This window comes from Haliotis rufescens, unplaced genomic scaffold (genome assembly GCF_023055435.1).
Source record: "Haliotis rufescens isolate VD_foot unplaced genomic scaffold, xgHalRufe1.0.p SCAF_20, whole genome shotgun sequence".
In the NCBI taxonomy this organism is placed as follows: Eukaryota; Metazoa; Mollusca; class Gastropoda; order Lepetellida; family Haliotidae; genus Haliotis; species Haliotis rufescens.
This window is the reverse complement of record NW_025963891.1, coordinates 13,607,235-13,622,227: the sequence shown is the minus strand read 5'-3', so window position 1 is coordinate 13,622,227 and position 14,993 is coordinate 13,607,235. Positions and strand designations below refer to the sequence as shown.

The window sequence follows — 14,993 nt, the reverse complement described above, 5'->3', positions numbered from 1 at the left end:
TGGTTCCTGAAGCTACACTCTCTTAGTCGATATCTGTGTTGTCCAAAATATATAGCCACACATACGCTGAATATTGTTGTAACCACAGATCTGCATCTTGTAACCTATAATCATACATACCATTATTCAACTCAAACCTCCCGTCAATGATTAAAAAAGAAGTGCCCTTTGCGCTTCCGCGATTGTGGCGGCCGTCAGCTGTGGAGGTCATTGTGATTTGAAAATTCTGGTTGACCAATCAGAACCGTGTATTTTCAAAATTCATGGTAGAATATCTGTTAAGGTACTAGTTCCTTGTTATATCATTTGTCATATAACATTGTGTGGAAACTTACATTAACTTGGAATGATAAGACTCCACCCTTCTGTTTCATATCGTCAGAGTCAGTGTCAAGTGGTAGTGCCGTTTTGATGAGGCCGCTGTCATTGTTCATGGTGAAGTTATCGGTGTAGGCGGCGTTGTCTGAAATAATATACAACACAAATGTGCACTTGTGGGAAATTTGCACAAACGCCATATACCTACACAGTCTGATACAGTTAGTCTACAGTCTGATACAGTTAGTCTACAGTCTGATACAGTTTGTCTACACAGTCTGATACAGTTAGTCTACAGTCTGATACAGTTTGTCTACACAGTCTGATACAGTTTGTCTACACAGTCTGATACAGTTAGTCTACAAAGTCTGATACAGTTAGTCTACAAAGTCTGATACAGTTAGTCTACAAAGTCTGATACAGTTAGACTACACAGTCTGATGCAGTTAGTCTACACAGTCTGATACAGTTAGTCTACACAGTCTGATACAGTTTGTCTACACAGTCTGATACAGTTAGTCTACAGTCTGATACAGTTTGTCTACACAGTCTGATACAGTTAGTCTACACAGTCTGATACAGTTTGTCTACACAGTCTGATACAGTTAGTCTACAGTCTGATACAGTTTGTCTACACAGTCTGATACAGTTAGTCTATAAAGTCTTATACAGTTAGTCTACAAAGTCTGATACAGTTAGACTACACAGTCTGATGCAGTTAGTCTACACAGTCTGATACAGTTAGTCTACACAGTCTGATACAGTTAGTCTACAGTCTGATAGAGTTAGTCTACACTGCCTGATACAGTTAGTCTATAAAGTCTGATACAGTTAATCTACACAGTCTGATACAGTTAGTCTACAGTCTGATAAAGTTAGTCTACACGTCTGTTACAGTTAGTCTACACAGGCTGTTACAGTTAGTCTTCACAGTCTGATACAGTTAGTCTACACAGTCTGATACAGTTAGTCTACACAGTCTGATACAGTTAGTCTACACGTTTGTTACAGTTAGTCTACACAGTCTGATACAATTAGTCTACACTGTCTGATACAGTTAGTCTACAGTCTGATACAGTTAGTCTACACAGTCTGATACAGTTAGTCTACACGTTTGTTACAGTTAGTCTACACAGTCTGATACAGTTAGTCTACACGTTTGTTACAGTGAGTCTACACAGTCTGATACAATTAGTCTACACTGTCTGATACAGTTAGTCTACACGTTTGTTACAGTTAGTCTACACAGTCTGATACAGTTAGTCTACACGTTTGTTACAGTTAGTCTACACAGTCTGATACAGTTAGTCTACACGTTTGTTACAGTTAGTCTACAGTCTGATACAGTTAGTCTACACAGTCTGATACAGTTAGTCTACACAGTCTGATACAGTTTGTCTACACAGTCTGATACAGTTAGTCTACACGTTTGTTACAGTTAGTCTACACAGTCTGATACAATTAGTCTACACTGTCTGATACAGTTAGTCTACAGTCTGATACAGTTAGTATACACAGTCTGATACAGTTAGTCTACACAGTCTGATACAGTTAGTCTACACGACTGTTACAGTTAGTCTACACAGGCTGTTACAGTTAGTCTTCACAGTCTGATAGAATTTGTCTACACGTTCTGATAAAGTTAGTCTACAGTCTGATACAGTCTACACAGCCTGACGCAACTAATGGAATATGAATACCTCTAAGCGTACATGTCAGACTTCAATTACCAGGGCATAAAGAGGAGAACAAGTTACTTACCATGTACAATCCAGTAATTGAGATCATTCGGGACGCCTATGTCCCCGTCAAAGGCTTGTACAAGCAGAACAGAAGTGCCCTGTAATACAAGTTAAGAACGTACTGTCACTACATAATTCTACTCTCTGGCCAAAGTAAACAAATTCATTATTTTCGTTCTCGGCAACACACTGATTAATGTATTGTAGATATTGAATACATTGATACCTGCATATACGTATAGGCATTCGCTATAATACTATCAACTATAAACATATCGTGTACCTGTATCTTGATACTGTATGTTCTGTCCCCTTCGCATGAAACAGATATTCCCCATTAAACATACATTTACTATATTTGATGTTGTACGACCGAGCAAGGTGTTGTCATCAAGTTTCCATTTCATATGAATATCGTCATCTGAGGAAAACAATACTTACAAGTGTGGCGTTCTCATAAACTTGTCGTATGTACGGCAGGTTCGTAAAGACGGGAGGAGTGTCCTGGACATCTTGCACGGTGACGAAAAAGTCCACTTGATCAGCATGGTTCACGCCATGAGACTCATCTGGGTCGGCGTCCTGATGACACGTAGTACATGTGAGAGTTATTTGTTTGTTTGTTGTTTAACGCTGAACTCGGCAATATTCCTGCTATATGACGGCGGTCTGTAAATAATCGAGTCTGGACCAGACAATCCAGTGATTGATATCATGGGCATCGATCTACGCAATTGGGATATCTATGAAGTTTATCAACCAAGTCAGGGAGCCTGACCACCCATAGGTTTGTCGCCTCTTACGACAAGCATAGTCGCCTTTTATTGCAAGCGTGGGTTGCTGAAGACATATTCTACCCCGGATCTTCACGGATCGGATTCATTGTGGATTCGTTAGAAGAAGTATTTCGTCACAAGTACTTTTTCTGAGTAGAAACTGTACATCAAAAACAAGGGAGAAAAGTACATCTGCTTCGTGAATAATTGCGAAAGGACTCAACCATAACACTAATTTTCCGTTTACTTTCATTTTGGTTAACCAAAGTTTAAACCTGAAAGCAAAATAAATAACGATGCCCTGTCACAGGGCGCGCGACACAACAGGCGAGAAAAATGATAATTAAACGTAATCGACTCTCCAAGGTAGGAACATTTTTTATGTCATGAATGTTCTTCGATATAAAGAAAAAGCAAATCACTATTTACCCATGCCTGGACGTCGTATTGATAGAAAGTCCTTTTCTTGTAGTCCAGACTTTCATTCTGGATAATATGGCCATGCCTTGGATCCACATAGAACGTGTATTTATAGTCATCGGCGTTCTGAAATCAGCATCATCTTTATTGTACGCTTATGTGTTGTTTTCTATAAAGGCAAAGAGATCACTAAACGACAAAGTTATTAGCTGACTTTAAGAAACGTAATTACATTTCCGAATATTAAGCTAGTATTTCATAAGAAAAACCGTTAATGTTATATCTCATAATCGTTTAGTAAATATCATAAACACGAACACAATCTAGGGCTCATATAACAGGCGTTCTGTGCTTTATGTAACACCCGCTGGAGATATCTGTAAACTCCTGTCAACAATATCTGTCAGAATCAATATTATTCGTAGGACATTGAGACATATTGCATCGAATTGAGTGGTATGGAAAAGTTATTGGTCTAATATGCCGCGGGAAGCATGCATCATATATTTCCTTAATACTCTTCGTTTTACCAGAAACATAAAATGTGGATTCTCCGTACTTTATGAAATTGGAATAACAACGAACAAAATAATCCTTTTCGGAATTTTTTTTCTCATACGTAGAAATGAAAACACATCATAGACGTTATCAGCCGCGGCTCGCATTATGAAACATAATCTGTGCATAGAAGTTGGAAGGAGGAGAAAAGGAAAAGGCTTTTGGAGTTAGTAAGCAATAGGATGACACCCGATAAACTGATTAATTAATCACGACAGTTTATTTTAAACATTATAAGCAATAGTAGTAGTACCAGGAGGAGGAGGAGGAGGAGGAGTAGATCTGTAGATTACAATGTTCTCTTCAAAGTATGGACGTATTATTAATTATCACGAAGAAATCCACTTGTCCAAATGCCAGCATGGTTGCAAAGATCAATTCATGTTACTCTCCATCCACGTCAATGTGTACATAATAGCAGGTACATTGTGTAACATCTGAATACAGGATACTTGTCACTGATAGCGTTATGTAGAAGATTTTTTTTTAATAAAACAGACCCTGTCCACTCACCTGGCCCTTGGCCTAGAAAAAGAGAAATCATTTCATTCAGAGTAAAGCATATAGTTAGAATTTCACACCTTATGAACATAATGTCATCATATAGTCGTGGATGTTGATATGGTGAAACATTCTCTGACTGGACAATTGATATGTGCGATAGTCCAATCATATTTAGCAAAGGAAAGTGGGCTTGGTGTGGCAAGGGTGGAAACAAGACTTTGATAAAAATGCTAGTGGACGCTCTTGCCTCGGGAAGATGAACCAAATGCTGAGGAGGTGGCAATGCAAAGGTGTAGAGAACAAAGTGTAACTCTTGTTATTTACATAGATAACGTTCTGCGTCCGCGAGCTCCAATCAGGCTGTAGATATCACAGCAGGACAATGCACGCTCTCTCACAACAAGAGCATCAATGGCATTTCTCGCTCAAAATAACGTTCACACCTTACCCTGGTCATATTTCTCAACCGACAGGGGACACTATATTTAGTAAAAGCAACATCTAAAATAACAGGATAATGGTGCAATAATAGTTTTTGATACAATTTGCATATGAGAAAACTCAAATAAGCAGTTTAATTAAACTCTAAATTTAGATGGGTGCACTGGTGGCCCAGTCGTATAAGGCGCCGCAATGCTCTGTGTAGAGTCCATTGGGCACGCCAGAAACCTATGATTGTGGGTTCGAATCCCGGTTCGCCCCGATTATGTTTCTAGGTTTGTCAGCACCATGCTCGTGGGTTTCACCGAAGTGATAAACGTCTGAGACCTGCATCACTTCGGGCTTTCCTCCCGCATTAAGCTGACACGCCGTGTTATAACTGGAATACTGTTAAAAGCGGTGTTAAACCCGACTCACTCACTCATTCACTCAACCGATAGAATGAGTTAGGGCGTTGTATTGATGACGGAAGACATCCGCAGATAGCTGCTGAACCGGAGACAAAAATGTTTTGTTGTGAATAGTTTAGGACGGTTTCTGTGCTTATGATACATCAACGTCACATAAATAAATTGTTACAGAATGTTAACTCGCCCAGAGTCAGGTGTCAGTTCGTTATTACATCACTATCCAATACACCAACTTTTCGTTTGTGAAACTTGCTTGAGCCTCGGATACCTCACAACGAAGATGTAGGTATATTGACCGATATATCTGCTTGGTACACCTCGAACAGTATCGGTACACTTTTGTTACAAACATATCTACTATCGGCCAGCACCTACCTTCAAACCATAGTACACCTGACCTCCAATTCCCGAATCAGGGTCCAGTGCTGTAACTGTTGTAGTTGTTGTACCTATTGCTGCAGACTTGAAACAAACACAGAACAGAGGTCACATAAACCGGTTGAAGTGATGTATAAATCCTTTGAGATACCAAGTTACTTTCACAACTTCACGTGAGTGAGTAGAGCCGCATCGGCAATAATTCATCTTACAGCGACGTGTTATAGATATGAACCTTCCTAGAATTAGGGTCAAATAACAGTCTTTCACCATCACTCCATCAAAATCCTGACGCCAATGAACACACACAAAGAGTAAATTACTATGTAAAAGTACGTAACGGTGGTGACACCAGGTGTTGGAGGAGATGGTGTTTAACCAACCTGCATAAATATGGTACATCTATAACGGATATGACACAAGGTATATATGAAAAGGATGTTTAACCTGCACTTCCAATCATGCCAGTATTACGAGGACAAGCTGATGACACCAGGTGTTCGTAAAGGAGCTGTTAACTTTCACTTCCAACGGTGTCAATATTACAACGATAAGGTGATGACACCAGGTGTTCGTAAAGGAGCTGTTAACTTTCACTTCCAATGGTGTCAATATTACAACGATAAGGTGATGACACCAGGTGTTCGTGAAGGAGCTGTTAACTTTCACTTCCAATGGTGTCAATATCACCACGATAAGGTGATGACACCAGGTGTTCGTGAAGGAGCTGTTAACTTTCACTTCCAATGGTGTCAATATTACCGCGATAAGGTGATGACACCAGGTGTTCGTGAAGGAGCTGTTAACTTTCACTTCCAACGGTGTCAATATTACAACGATAAGGTGATGACACCAGGTGTTCGTAAAGGAGCTGTTAACTTTCACTTCCAATGGTGTCAATATCACCACGATAAGGTGATGACACCAGGTGTTCGTGAAGGAGCTGTTAACTTTCACTTCCAATGGTGTCAATATTACAACGATAAGGTGATGACACCAGGTGTTCGTAAAGGAGCTGTTAACTTTCACTTCCAACGGTGTCAATATTACAACGATAAGGTGATGACACCAGGTGTTCGTGAAGGAGCTGATAACTTTCACTTCCAATGGTGTCAATATTACCACGATATGGTGATGACACCAGGTGTTCGTGAAGGAGCTGTTAACTTTCACTTCCAACGGTGTCAATATTACAACGATAAGGTGATGACACCAGGTGTTCGTAAAGGAGCTGTTAACTTTCACTTCCAACGGTGTCAATATTACAACGATAAGGTGATGACATCAGGTGTTCGTGAAGGAGCTGTTAACTTTCACTTCCAATGGTGTCAATATTACCACGATAAAGGTGATGACACCAGGTGTTCGTGAAGGAGCTGTTAACTTTCACTTCCAATGGTGTCAATATTACCACGATAAAGGTGATGACAGCAGGTGTTCGTGAAGGAGCTGTTTACTTTCACTTCCAATGGTGTCAATATTACCACGATAAGGTGATGACACCAGGTGTCGTAAAGGAGCTGTTAACTTTCACTTCCAATGGTGTCAATATTACCACGATAAAGGTGATGACACCAGGTGTTCGTGTAACCATGTTTAACCTGAACTTTCATCAAGTGTACCAATATTCTATTCAGTTGGGTCCCAGTCTCCTACCTCCTTCACGGTGACCCTGTAGCCGGGCTGGGTGAACACCGGTTTCTCGTCGTTCACGTCCAGGATGATGAGGGTGACCCTCGCGGACACCTGCACAGACACATCGTAATAGAGAGTCAGTATAGAGAGTCCATATCTACAGTGGAGGTAACAGAGTAACAAACATCATTATCAATTTATCTGAAACAAGTATATGAATACCCCCGGAAATCTTTCTGCATGCTGTGTAGTTTTTGTCAATTTTTCAGATATAGAAAGAGCTATTTAAACGTTTGGTTAACACAGTTTTGAACAGTATTTTAGTCATATCAAGCCACTTTGTTGAAACCCACTATGACGGAGATAAATTGTTAAAGAAGCGGTAAAATTGATAAAAGTATGTGTGTAGTATGTGTGAGTTCGTTGTCAAATGTCTGCATTAATATTTCTGTCGATTAGTCCGAGGTTAGAACAATTATATTACCTCATATATGCCGTCCGAGGCAAAGAATACCACAGCCTTTGTGGAACCATCCTGCAAAAGATGTTCATGATATAATTCACCAAACAAGAGAGACGTGGACGTGAGTATGGTTTTACGTCGCTTTTAGCAATATTCCAGCAATATTACGGCGGGGGACACCAGAAATGGGCCTCACACAGAGATACTTGGAAGGGAGCAGTGTCACTACAACATGAGGTAGGTCTGTGAGATTTCGAATTTTATGATTTTATCACAGAAAAAGCACTACCCCGTGTATAATTAATAATATAAGATATTACGACAAGATTAAGATGGTCCATCATAAATACTCGTGAATCGAGCGAGAGCTCCTGTATGATTCACAATTTCGGCCATGTAACGGCGTACCAGCTTAGCTAAGGAAGAAAGAACTTACACAGTTCGAATGAAAGAAACATAATAAAACACAAAGAATTATATTTCGACCTTCATATCTACAGAAGCAGAAAAACCAGTGGGGCAGGATACGCTCATACGCGAGCACCTGGTTTCATCACAGATTTAATGGAGGGTTTAAACAGATCAGTCATGAACGTGTAGCCCCCGGTCGGGTGGCAGACACTTCGTAACCAACTCGTGTTATTCCGGGGCAAGCCGAATTGCAGGTTACAGTAAGGGGCGAGTGGTGACGAATGGGTAGCAGAAGTCCAACTTTAATGACTGGAGGCTGAGGCCGGACATACTCATGCTGCGTTTTGGTAAATGCTTCCAAAGGGTTTTCTTCAGGAACTGTTATGGTCTGGTGAACTGACCAGACCTTGGTTATGAATTGATAAAACTGTGGATATGTTTCTTTGTGGTCTTTAGATTAGACGTGGAAGTGGTTTGTAGCCAACTTTTACTGTTACCTGCGTTTTGTGGTATACTGGTATTGTTATCAATAAATTGTTTCAAAAATGTTGTTAGCTTCGCAATACACTAGTCTGACTAATTGAACCTCCGATGTTTTATTTGTGACACACATCATCGCATTGCTGAACTGTGCGTTTTGATTTGCAGGCGACGTCAGATTTGTTGAGACAGAGTACTAGAGTTCGGCTCGTGTGGTACGTGAACATAATGAGTTGGTTATTGTTTTACGCCGTTTTGGCAATCTTGTATCTATTCACTGCGATAAACACTGTGAAAAATGGATCAAAACGCATCTCGTGCCGAGCTGTTCTGTGTGTTGCTGATCTGTCCGGGTGAGAATGATGAGGGAAAAGATGAGTCTACAATTGCACTATGTCGACTCTTTGGAAGGATATCGACTATTAAAGGCTTACCGTTTCTCTGTCGAGTCGATTGTTTAGTACCACCGAGGCGTGTCTAGTGTTGCCGTCGACTGTAATGTCCTCCAGTCTGACGATACGACTGACTTCAGCCGATCTAATGTCCAGCACAGGCAGCGTGTCATAGTCCGTGGCGCTGATGTTGAAGAGGAAGGAACCTGTGTGCACCAAACGCCATGACAATATGACAATCAGTATATTGTGGTGGGGGATCTATATAAGACAAACGTTTTGAAAGTATCACCAATCCATTAACGAATTTGAGAATATTCCATGTGACTGTCACATGCGACAGAACTAACTTTGATACTTAATACCAAAATATAGCTGAACTAACCAAATAGGAATCATTACACATGTGATGTAAATGTCATAATCACCTGCACTAAACAGAAAAAATCAGTTATTATTGGTTCCTTTAAGACAAACAAATTGTACAAATTAACGATCTTCAAAAGATCCACGGACGAAGCACATCTTGCGCCAACATTGACACCATTGAATCTTTGAACAACATACAAGGAAGTTTAATATAACTCTTTACATGTACACTGTGATCAAGAGGGATATTTGCAATATGAAATTTAATGAGTATCAGTTATTCAAGGTTACATCCCATATATTATTTTTGAGATATTGCTAGTTGTAGTATCCAACTCCTGTTGTAAATCTTAGCGCTGAATTTGAGCACTTCAAATACTCACCAGGGGGCGTGTCTTCCGACACCTGTACGGTGCTCTGTACAGAGATGATGGGTGGAATATTTGCTTCCCCTGACAAGACAGATGAAGTCACCAAAGTATAAGTGATAGGTATTCGGTAATAGTTGCCTTGCCAATAGCTTCTACAGTCGTGGACATCAGAGATTATAATTTATACAGTGTAAGTCATCAGTGTCTGGAGTATATACAATGAAGGTCATCAGTGTCTACAGTACATACAGTGGATGTCATCAGTGTCTACAGTATATACAGTAGAGGTCATCAAAGTAAGTTAGAGGTAATCAGTAATAGTAGCCTTGACAATAGTTTATGCAGTGGAGTCCATCGGTGTTAACTGTATATGCAGTGGAGGTCTTTAGTGTCTACACTATATACAGTGGAGGTCATCAGTGTCTACAGTATATTCAGTGAAGGTCATCAGTGTCTACAGTATATACAGCGGAGGTCATCAGTGTCTACAGTATATACAGTGAAGGTCATCAGTGTCAACAGTATATACAGTGAAGGTCATCAGTGTTTACAGTATATACAGTGGAGGTCATCAGACAGACAGACAGACAGAAGTATATTCAATATTTTAGGCCATATGACCTATAGTACAGAAGTGTTTTTTTTGTATCAACATTGTACAGTCACCTGTAGGTAATAATAAGTTTACATATAATATTAACGTCTAATTTCAAAAATCTTCTTCAGGAATATTGACAGAGATGATATTGTATTAGCATTGCGGGAGTTCAACAAATTTTTCATCAGTTGTTCATCTTTGTACATAGTTGAAATCATAGGGAGGTATCTATTTCTAAGAAACTGATAATATTTACAAATGAGAAGTACATGAAACTCATCCTCAACATAGCCTTCATTACAATAACGGCATAAACTACTTTCTTTATCTTATACAATTTTCTTTCTGAGATTATTAACATTAAATATTAAATGTCTACAGTATATACAGTGGAGGTCATCGAGGTCTACAGTATTTACAGTGGATGTCATCAGTGTCTACAGTATATACAGTGGAGGTCATCAGTGTCTACCGTATTTACAGTGGATGTCATCAGTGTCTACAGTATATACAATGGAGGTCATCAGTGTCTACAGTATATACAATGGATGTCATCAGTGTCTACACTATATACAGTGGAGGTCATCAGTGTCTACAGTATATACAGTGGAGGTCATCAGTGTCTACAGTATATACAATGGAGGTCATCAGTGTCTACAATATATACAATGGAGGTCATCAGTGTTTACAGTATGACAGTGGAGGCCATCAGTGTCTACAGTATATACAGAGGAGGTCATCAGTTTCTACAGTATATACAGTGGAGGTCATCAGTTTCTACAGTATATACAGTGGAGGTCATCAGTGTTTACATTATAGACAGTGGAGGCCATCCGTTTCTACAGTATATACAGTGGAGGTCATCAGTGTCTACAGTATATACAGTGGAGGTCATCAGTGTCTACAGTATATACAGTGGAGGTCATCAGTGTCTGCAGTGCATACAGTGGAGGTCATCAGTGTTTACAGTATAGACAGTGGAGGTCATCAGTGTCTGCAGTATTTTCAGTGGAGGTCGTCAGTGTCTATAGTCATACAGTGTTAGTTAACTAAGAATTATTTGACACATCAGTATGTGGTTTAGTTTGTTAGTGGTATTAGTTGACTGGAGGTGACGATTAACCTACCTCCGTTTATACAGTATAGCACTGCGACCAGCAAGATGTAGTTCATGGGTATATCTGCAAAACAAGGGCGACAGAACATAGGACATAGAAATGAAGTCTCGTTGGGGGAATTCCTTGGACCACTGAAAGTGCCTGGAGTTATCCGTAGTTCGGGACAAGCAGAGTAATGTAGCCGGGACAAAACGATTAATTTAAGTTCGGATTAACGAGGTTGGATTTTATAGTATGCATACGCCATTTAGATAAATCATGAAATCATGAAAGAATCTGTCTTTTATTTCTAAGTATGAGGGGCAATGAAAAGTTGTCACAATCACTTCCATATGCAGACAGGATGGTCTGTACACACACAGTGGTGGTTCCATGCATCAAATGTAGCTCCAAAAATACCATGATCCTTGTAACCCCTTTTGTATCCGATCCTAGGAAACAGCCTAGCTGTACTTATCGGTGGCCTTCCAAGACAAGGGCAGAATACCAGTTAATGGTTGCATGTGAGTAAGTGTCACTTCCTGTAAAGTGTTACGAATACGGGATACAAACAATTGAAGGCACATGACACAACTGTTGGGGAATTCGTGACAACATCTTATAAGTATAATTTATGTGTGATTTAACATATAGGCAGAGTGATGTGTCTTTCGATAATGGTTTTGATAATATTCTTGACAATCTAACTCAAAACTCTCATATTGCAGAATGATATTAATATGAGTGAGTGTTGTATTACGCCGCAGTTTTCAATCCCGAGTTCAATGCGTAGGACATATTCTTGGCGTCCCCATTATGGCTGTAAAGACCAATTTGTTAAGTCTATTAGGTGTACAAGATAAATTCGGGTTATTCTTGGTGTCCCCTGTCCTGATATGGCTGGAATATTGCTTAATGCGATGTTGATTCATGGGCAGGGATATTTTCAAAAGAAATGAATTTTGTCCCAGAAAATGCTTGAAAAACATATTTATGCTTCAGACTGTTGACAAAAATAGATTGCCTGCCACAACAAAAACATTGCTACATGATAATGGTGACATGCGTGGTGGCTGTAACTGAAAACATATGTTGTCTCCATACAAAATCCCAGCACCTGCCTCATCCCCACCCCTCCCCCCGAATATCAAATAGTTGGTCCCTAAGGGAAAAAACACATATCAAAACCGAACACAGTACTTGAGAGCCCACATACCTTTAACTCGTGAGGCAGTAATACCAACCATACCGGGCTGTTCCTGCAGTGCTGTGGTCGACCTGCGTCAACTTCCTTATCTACACGAGCAGTTTGACCCACCTTCTGATGCAGTGAAATTCTAAAACATTTTAAAACATTTTATCTTACTTGTTCAGTCATATAGATAAAGTCGTTAGATTATTTACTTAAGTTCCGCCCTCATTATATTGTCTTGCAATGAATGGAGCTTCGAATATCAGTATTGGTCCGGTTCCTCACCACAATATACGAAACATTTACGTGTGTATATGTTTATGTGTTATATGTTTTATTAATCTATATAAACCACATATCTTCGGTAACAGTATGTACACAAACGCATTTTGCTTGATAGAACAGTGTTGTTGTTGGGGTTTTGGAATATGTTGTTTAATAGGACAGATAAACACATATTTTATTGTCGATTAATATCTAAGTCATAATAAGTTTGAACGTCCTTGGTGCATATCTGAAGATGGAGAAACGTTTCATCTGTCTGTCAGTAATACATGTAACTCACAACGATTACCGTGTGTGTGACGACAACTGGCGTGAAGTGCGTCGTATGATAGATAGTGTGAGTGAGTTCTTTTATACGCCGCTTTTAGCAATATTCCAGCAATATCACGGCGGGGGACACCAGAAATTGGCTTCACACATTGTACCCATGTTGGGAATCGAACCCGGGTCTTCGGCATGACGAGCTAACGCTTTAACCACTAGGCCACCCGACCGCCCCTTGTATGATAGATAGATAGATAGATAGATAGATAGATAGATAGATAGATAGATAGATAGATAGATAGATAGATAGATAGATAGATAGATAGATCATCGGAATGTATACTGTAGGTGCTAAGACATAATGAATATGCTAAATCATAGAAGTGTTCCGGTCTTTCAGTTGTTAGTAACCATAGTTTGTGTACCTTAGGTGATCGTATAAGAGAGTATCGTTTTAGGTTTTCTCTTGAATGAAGCTCTGCATAAATCACGTTACGGTCACATACACTTATTTGTTCTTTAACTCGACTCGCCGATGCATGTTTGTTGGGGAACTGAGAAGAGGTGGTAAAGGTGATTATATCATTATTGAGTTCATACTTACTTACTTGTGATAGCATGTGGTATACGGGTGACATTTGACATTTGTCATCTTTTTCTTTAATTCTATCGAGTTGGTACTTAACAAGTCTGTGCTGTAATAGTATTTTAAATGCAAAGTTAATGTCACTATTACATAGTCTTCCACGGAATAAGAGAGCTCGTTGATGAATGTATGCCTGTGAAATTGAACCAAGAAAATCTCTTGTGAAGACGGAAGTAGTGCGTATAGACAATCCTTGAATCTTTTTACAAAAATAACGTTGAAAAATATAAAACATTTCGTATATCTTTGGTGACAGTTTACCCCATACACTACAAACAAATAATTAATCCACATGGTTATATTACCTTTTCCCATATACGAACAGCTGGGATAGGATTTAAACCCATGATTCATAGCGCATGATTATAATTTATATTGACTAACATTCTGAGTTTTTCACATTTTAAATGGGTACGTTCTAAAGTTTTCTTTGATGTACTTAAAAGTAATTCAGCATAAGTTACATTTTCCTTTTTAGGGAGTACTTTTAAACCAATGTAGACACGTTGACAGACAGATTTGCGAATATTCCCAAACAGTAGAAATGCACTTTTACTGGCATTATATTTCCGTTATTAAAGTTTCAATTATTCTGCAAAAGTCTGTTCAAGTATTTTGTTTAAAATAATCCGAGGAACTTTTCTTCTGAGCGAAGGAATATGCCATAACGGAGTTAAGAGGTTGTTTATTTTGATTCACAGTAACTTCACACGGATATAGAAAACATGTATCACTACGCACGATCTAGACGTAACATTTCGACAATTAAGTTGCCAAAGGCTCGGCAAATTCCGATTAACTAAGACTCGGTTGATATTTCCATATTAAAAGACACTCGTGATGAATCATCTATGTATAATTCAGTAGACATTGCAGTCCGCCGGGGGAGCTGCTCAACAACGTAGTATCGTCTGCTAATAGGATGGCGGGTGCAATACCCCATGGAAGACACAAGCCACACCCTGAATCATCAAGTGAATACAAAAAGTCATTGATATACAGAGTAAAAAGCCATGCCGATAAAACGCGACCTTGACCAATACCTTGCTTAACGTGAAACACATTTGAGGTAAAACCTCCAATCCTTACACGTGACTGCGTTGAGTTATATATTGTGCGTAAAAGTCGCCATAATTTTCCATTAATACCAAAGTTATACAATTTGAAAAAGAGACCATTAAGCCAGACTCTGTCAAAAGCTTTCTCGTTGTCGAGAAAAGCGCAATAAAATCTTTTTGTTATA

General features: G+C 39.3%; 1 protein-coding gene across 1 annotated transcript in view; it reads right to left on the bottom strand.

The window, feature by feature from the left end:
* The window catches only part of LOC124133416 (cadherin-related family member 1-like), a 62,774-nt gene extending 50,164 nt beyond the window's left edge, over positions 1 to 12,610 (bottom strand). The window contains exons 1-12 of the mRNA XM_048401020.1: positions 12,580 to 12,610; positions 11,394 to 11,447; positions 9,681 to 9,749; positions 8,971 to 9,134; positions 7,667 to 7,717; positions 7,204 to 7,293; positions 5,545 to 5,631; positions 4,328 to 4,339; positions 3,266 to 3,382; positions 2,502 to 2,642; positions 2,080 to 2,158; positions 336 to 463 (exon numbers count right to left, since the gene is read on the bottom strand). Of these exons, the coding sequence (XP_048256977.1) occupies positions 336 to 463; positions 2,080 to 2,158; positions 2,502 to 2,642; positions 3,266 to 3,382; positions 4,328 to 4,339; positions 5,545 to 5,631; positions 7,204 to 7,293; positions 7,667 to 7,717; positions 8,971 to 9,134; positions 9,681 to 9,749; positions 11,394 to 11,447; positions 12,580 to 12,610 (1,023 nt within the window). The remainder of the gene's footprint in view (positions 1 to 335; positions 464 to 2,079; positions 2,159 to 2,501; positions 2,643 to 3,265; positions 3,383 to 4,327; positions 4,340 to 5,544; positions 5,632 to 7,203; positions 7,294 to 7,666; positions 7,718 to 8,970; positions 9,135 to 9,680; positions 9,750 to 11,393; positions 11,448 to 12,579) is intronic.
* Between the last annotated feature and the right edge of the window lie 2,383 nt (positions 12,611 to 14,993).